At 40.0% G+C, this 6,790-nt stretch overlaps 1 protein-coding gene across 4 annotated transcripts in view; it reads left to right on the top strand.

Moving 5' to 3' along the window:
- Positions 1-2,326: 2,326 nt before the first annotated feature.
- Positions 2,327-6,790, top strand: part of LOC148741765 (uncharacterized) — a 6,679-nt gene continuing 2,215 nt past the window's right edge. The window contains exons 1-7 of one of the 4 annotated variants that reach the window (XM_088746200.1): positions 2,331-2,490; positions 2,585-2,650; positions 3,026-3,315; positions 3,523-4,260; positions 4,711-5,112; positions 5,809-5,848; positions 6,427-6,492. In XM_088746200.1, coding sequence (XP_088602326.1) covers positions 2,431-2,490; positions 2,585-2,650; positions 3,026-3,315; positions 3,523-4,260; positions 4,711-5,112; positions 5,809-5,848; positions 6,427-6,492 — 1,662 coding nt within the window. In that variant the 5' untranslated portion in view covers positions 2,331-2,430. Of the gene's footprint in view, positions 2,491-2,584; positions 2,651-3,025; positions 4,261-4,710; positions 5,113-5,808; positions 5,849-6,426; positions 6,493-6,790 lie in introns of those variants that run through there. The other 3 variants (XM_088746194.1, XM_088746190.1, XM_088746206.1) reach the window with 3 other exon arrangements.

The following is a 6,790-nucleotide window of genomic DNA, read 5'->3' as shown; positions in this document are numbered from 1 at the left end:
TTGTGCGCATTCGATCGATGTGGGTAAGTTAAGGCATGAATAAAATCGAGACACTGACCCTTTTCTTACGGGCAGCACCTGAAAATAAATGTCGATCACCTCGAAAATACGGTTCTTCCCTCGTACTATTCTCACATCTGTCGCTTCCATTCCCTGCCTGAAATCGTATGGTATCCACGCCTGGAACATCTCACCAACCAAGCCTCACTAAAACAGAGTCGATCCTGCTGTGGGCAGCACTCGAAATATTTAGGCCTTTTATCCCTCTTTAAAGGCATCACAACCTTTCAAAGCGGGAACCAGAGTAACTTGTGGTTTTTTAACTTTCTTTCTGTTGTGCCTGTGCCGCGTGGGTTTTTCCTCGCAAAGAAAAAGCTTGAGAAAGCGTGTTTCGATAGCCACATTTCTTCAACTACAGCCGCCATATTTGTTTTTCTTTCAAATGTCCTGCCTTGTTCCCAGTACTTCACGTTATTTTTCCGACCAAATGCTGACCTATCGGTGGAGATCGGCCGACAGTTACTGATCAATTGTAATTTGAATAAAGATCGGCAATGCCGATTGTACTCACGCGAAGCACGCGCAATTAGCGGAAAACTTGAATGAATGCACGTGTTTACATGTTTCTTCGTGAGGAAAGACCCACGCGACACAGACACAACAGAAAGAAAGTTATATTCTAATTCGCTACCCCCGCTCAAACAATAATTCAATAAGTAACCACAATTGGGGTGTGTCAACACGAGCCGTAGGCGACCCTCTTTATAATGCCTTCATCAACAAAATTGATAGGAATGCTACATCAACGGAATGAAAACTCGCAAACGTAAAAAAAAAAATAATAATAAAGCAAGAAAAACCACCCCACAAGACAATCAAAACTATGTTCGTATATGCAAATAACTACTTCTAAGAGAAACTGACAATACCTAGTCGTTGGGCATTTAATTTTGAGGGCGTGGGGACGGTCGTAAGACGCGAATATAAAAGACAACACCTCAAATATTGTAGGTAGCCTACCGCTAATGAAGCAACTGTAACAACATACCATGCAAGACCCCAAAAAAATGGTTACCTAACCCATGATAAATACAGAAATAAAAGAAAGCGATCGAAATCGATTGAAGCCAATAACATTGAGGCTCCCGAGGATAAAGTCTTCAAGGTACTTTCAATATTACCATATCTTTTGTTCCATTAAAAAATGCATTTCATATTTTCTACTGTTAATCTGAGGAAGATGTTACTTAAAGACTAGTTTAATGTTCTTTCACAAGGTCAAGCTCAGTGGGGATGGGGCTACTTTAACCCACAACAGAGGCCTTGTTTTTTCATTCTCACTGTTGGATGATGGCCAGGCTGTCGTGTCGGGGGACCCTAAAAGCCGGAACGGCGGAATGGCGGAATGGCAGAATGGCGGAATGGCGGAAAATGACCCCAAAGCCTAAAACACGGAACGGCGGAAAATGACCCCAAATCCTAAAACACGGAACGGCGGAAAATGACCCCAAATCCTAAAACACGGAACGGATAGCAGGGCATGTTGCACAAATTTTGTACAAAGACACCAAGCGCTTGGCTCATTTATCCCCACGACGATAACACGCGTGACTAAAATTAAGTGTTATTAATTTTTTTCTTTTACTGAGTGGTATAAATAATAATGAACCATTATGCATGAAAGATAGCTGCGTTTTCGCGTTGTTAACCTGTTTAGTTACCTTTTGTTATGCAAAATTTGCCATGAGTTTTAGTCGCGGCATAAAAAGTCGCACAGCATGTGAAAACCAACTCGACATACCACATTACAATAAACAATTGTAACTTTGATACGTTTCCTGGTCACGTCTGTATTGATTTATTGAAACAATAATATCTCATATGCTTGTAAATGTGAGAACATCACAGGAACGTTTTCAGGCTTCTCAAAATATGACAACGTTCAGCCCCAGCTCCAAACTTAGACTAGCGTGAGAGCAAGCCCTCGTTACGAGCCCTTCAATACGAGCGTTTTTTCATCCACGAATAAGTTCTGGGACTTGAGTAACACTAGTTGAAGCGAGGTTTGCAGGGTGTCACGCGCGTGGGAATTTCTCATGGCGTGAAAAGACAAAAGAAAGTTAGCCGAAGGAAGCCGTCAAGAAGAATTTGAAGAATTTCTTCGCGACCAGGTGTCCAAAACACCACCATCCTATTGTGAAATTTACGGCTTACATATCAGCGAAGAAATAAACTTTCTAAACAAAAAAGAGGCTATTTCTACGGTGGCTCATAAGTGCCATGCAAAAATTGTGATTTTTTTATCGTTTTAGCGACTTTTTTAGCGACTTTTTTAGCGACTTTTTTAGCGACTTTTTTAGCGACTTTTTTCGCGACTTTTTTAGCGACTTTTTTAGCGACTTTTTTAGCGACTTTTTAGCGACCGAAGTAATGCGGGCTCAAGTTGCTTCTCAAGAGAAGATGGCGGAACTCGAAACCGAAATCAATGAGGTAAATAACTCTCAGGTTCACGGTATTCACTGGAATTCACTAAATTTGCATAAAATAGCGCAGATTTCAACTTAACGCATTTTTCTGCTTATAGATATGCGAGTTTCTCGCAAAAAGAGAGATTCGAGACGAAGTGATCGCTCGATTCAGGAACGAGAAGGTATGCAGTGAACTTAATTGTCTGGACATGATCACCATCCCGATAGTTTTTTCGATAAATAACTATCCTAACTTGTCTTCCCCACTGCTGTAGTTCACCGCTGTTTGAGCCACCTTTGCATGCGTCAAAAATGCGTTGCATAACCCTTAAATAGAAATATTGAAAGGATCAAACATAAACAGCCAGGAAACAATCATTAATTAGACTCGTCAGAGATCTTTACCATCCAGTCAGATGCAAATTCATGGACTTGAATAAGTTTGAAACTCGTTAAAATGAATCAACCAGATAGAAGGAAATAATATTCCTTTTTCAGACGTTGCTGTATTGATGGCATTTATAATTTTAATGCAGTTTCTATTTCCTATTTTTTAGATGGATTATTCGGCAGTAAATACTGCCTCAGATGAACAATTGCAAGAGTTAGGACCATTGCGAAGGGGAGATCTGCTGTCCTTAAGAAGCTTTGTAAATGAAAAGTTGCGAGGTGAGAGTAGAGATGAGAAGAAAAGAAAGCTGCTTGATCTCCTCAAAAAAAGGGTAAAACCAAAGAAAAAGAGAGCCGAAGAAAAGGCAAGTACAGAGCCAGGACCCTCTAACCAAATTATAAATGGCTACCGTAAAGTTCAGTTTGGCTGGCTGCACTATGACCCGCAACAGAATAGGTATGTTGGAGTTCGCCTTGCAAAAGGAGGTGGGACTAGAACTGTGAGAGCAGAACGTAGCTCAGATGTTCGTGATTTGATTGCTTTGGGTAAATCAATTTTCTTCCCAGGTGGTATGAGCTTTTATGGTAGATTTGAAGACATGACATCAACACTTGGAAACTTCAAAGGTGATCAGATATCCTTTGCAAACTTCACTTTGGCCAGATACATAACCAACCATGCCCTGACCACAGTCAGACTTTATTTGATGACAAGATCAGTTGAAAAGGAAAGTCAAGGGTGTGACGCAGAGTTGCCAGAGGTTTTTGAAGTGGATAGGAAGCCAACCAAAGTTCATGCTAAGAAAGAATGCAATGATGATGCCAACCATGGTGGACTGATGGGCACTTGTGCTGAACGTGAGACCATTAAAGCCCAACAGGACAGGGAGTATGAAGAGTCCCTGGCAGCTGACCGAGCAAAAGAAAAACAAAAGCTGGAGATTGAGGAGGCAACCAAGAGGCAAATGGAGTTGCAAGCTGCACGTAAGAGAAGACTACCTCCTGAACCTGTAGTTAATGAAGCTCGTGCTGTTGTCTCAGTCCGTCATGTTACCTTGGGTATTCAAAGACGGGCTTTTAGAGCAAGTGATGAAATGGGTGCAGTGTATGACTGGATTGGCTCTCTAAGTACCAAGCCAGAATCATTTGCCCTTTCAGGGTGTGGGCTGCCAGAACTGATGCCATCATTATCTGTTATGGTGGCAGACAAATCCATATTGAATATGCAGGAAACACAGGGCATGCCTTCTTATCCTGAAGATGGATTAAACTTTCTAGGATTTGGAAATCTGGAAGATTTAAGCAACCTGGATGTCACAGTACCTGATCTATGGTGTACTATGGATGATTTCAACTTCAATGCGACCTTACCAACAGCCTTTATGGAAAGGGACTTTGCCACGTAAGTGGTCATGTTGTTAGCCCATGAACTGAAAAAGTGATGTTAATCGATGTTTATTACATATTTGAAGTACAATGTGCTTTTCAATTAGACATTGTTATAACATAATTAGAATAAACCCACTACCTATTGACTAGAATCCATCAGCATTCCAGTAGGTGCATTACCATTTTTTCTACTCTGCATGTCACTGCATTCAAATGGAATGACTGTGCACATTGTAATAATTTTACAGAGTTGGGCTGTTTGTGTCTGTGTGGAATTTTATGAAATGAAAATTTATTTTATCAATTCAAAATCTTCGTTGGAAAGAGTAAGAAATGTGTTAATTTTATGAAGAATAAAACCACAACCATTCCACCAATGCTAAAAAGTGTTGTTTGTAATCTGTAAAGATGTTGAAGTTAATGATCCAGGGAACTTACATTTACATGCTCACTAATCCTACAGCCAAAACAATCCTGAAGTCACCCATGTTACTGAGGACAGAATTCCTAGTGTGGTCAACAGTGGTGGTACTAAGGACAGCAGCCTTATTCTAGCCAATAGTAATGCTACTGACGACAGCAGCGCTAGTCAAGCAAACAATAGTGCTACTCAGGACAGCAGCCCTAGTGTAGCTAATAATAATGCTACTCAGGACAGCAGCCCTAGTGTGGCCAATAATAACGCTACTCAGGACAGCAGCCCTCGTGTGGCCAATAATAAAGCTACTCAGGACAGCAGCCCTAGTCCAGCCAACAATAATGCTACTGAGGACAGCAACCTCACTGTAGCCAACAATGATGCTACTCAGGACAGCAACCTTAGTGTAGCCAACAATAGTGCCACTCAGGTCAGCAATCCAAGCAGGTACGTTCTTGAGTTGACTTTGACACAGAAAAGACATGAGCATATCATGAAGTCATCAGTTAGCATGCATTATCACTTAGGCTAGGTGGTCTTTTCTGCATGAAATAACAGTAGTTACAGGAACAGAAAATTAAGTAATGCATTGATCAATGTCTTAAACCAATGATCAAACATGTTTGGCAATAACTGGGTACAGATCCTTTCTAAACAAATTTTCAACAAATTTATTGATAAATAGATCAATTAATATAGAAATAAATGAAAAATGAATTAATTACATTTGCTAATTAAAGGTGAGTACATTGTGGGAGGTGTGGTGGCCCCATGGTTAGTGCGCCTAACTCGGCAGCAAATGATCTAGGCTCAAGCCCTGGCCAGGGACATTGTGTTGTGTTCTTGGGCAAGACACTTTTCCCTTACAGTGCCTCTCTCCACCTAGGGCATGAATGGGTACTGGCAATGTTAATGCTGGAGGGTAGACGTGCAATGGACTAGCATCTCATCCAGGGTGGAGTAGAAATACTCCTGCTCACTTCATGCTACAGAAATGGGGATAAGATAAGATAAGCTCCAGCCTGATGGGCTGCTTACGAGCCTTACTTGGCTGGTAAGCAGAATTTACCTACCTTACATTGGGATCAAAACTGTTGTCAAACAGCATAACAAAACTATTTCATATTGCTTTTCTGGTTGTAGGACCACACAAAGGGGTACCAGACACAGTCAGACAAACCGTGTAAGCTCTCAGGGTGTTTTATTTCTTTTCATTACTCTAAATGTATCCCCACAGATGATCATGATGGTACTTTTAAGTCCTGTGTCATTCAGTTTACCTTCTTTTCTGAACATACACCCTGTTTTTTGCCGTAAATTGTAACCCTATGGCAAAAATCTACAGTGTAACAGATATAAATACACCAAGGCAAAAAATTATTAAATGGAGAAATAATTGGAAAAGAACTTCAAAGGTGGGCTAGTACTAATTTTTGTCTTCTTTTTATGGCTGAGGGCATATTAATCCCTTTTAATGAAATTAATAATAAATAATAATAATTGACAATTTTTTATAGCACCCTATCCGATAGCCCTAAGGCATTTTGCAATCAAGGTGAAACATTAAAAATAACAAATAACATATTGAATCCTGCCGGCATGTGTTATTCCTGTTACTTTTTATATATTTTGGTGGCTTCCAGTGCCTTTCAACTTCAATACCAAACTGAGGATATCAGGTAACACTAGAAAGAGGTGAAGAAATCACCTGCCCTTGGGAGATTTTCTGGTATTAATTTCTTGTGATGTTTTTATCTTTAGGGTTTTCAGTTTCGGCAAATTTATTTGTCACAATTGGTGAGTGGTACATCCGAGACAGAAACCCTGGTAGGAAAATATTATTTTGTAATTATTATTGAAGTGATTTTATACTTAACCTATAAAATAGGTTATGGATCAACTGATACACCTCATTACTCATGAATCTACACAAACCACAGCATGCTGCTGTGAAACCAAAACCTTCTTGAGCAAAGCTGCTTTGAAGGCTAAACTGTAAGAAAAGTGTGCACTTCTTAAGAGATTTCTAATCCTAAAAAAGAAACTTTTTTATTAAAAATAAAAGCAAAAATCAGTTACAGAAATAAGTGCACAATCCTTACCCAATTTCGAAACAAAACTCCTG

Source organism: Stylophora pistillata, chromosome 1, assembly GCF_964205215.1.
Source record: "Stylophora pistillata chromosome 1, jaStyPist1.2, whole genome shotgun sequence".
Taxonomy (NCBI): domain Eukaryota; kingdom Metazoa; phylum Cnidaria; class Anthozoa; order Scleractinia; family Pocilloporidae; genus Stylophora; species Stylophora pistillata.
The sequence above is the reverse complement of the archived record's forward strand: the minus strand, read 5'-3'. Positions and strand labels throughout refer to the sequence as shown.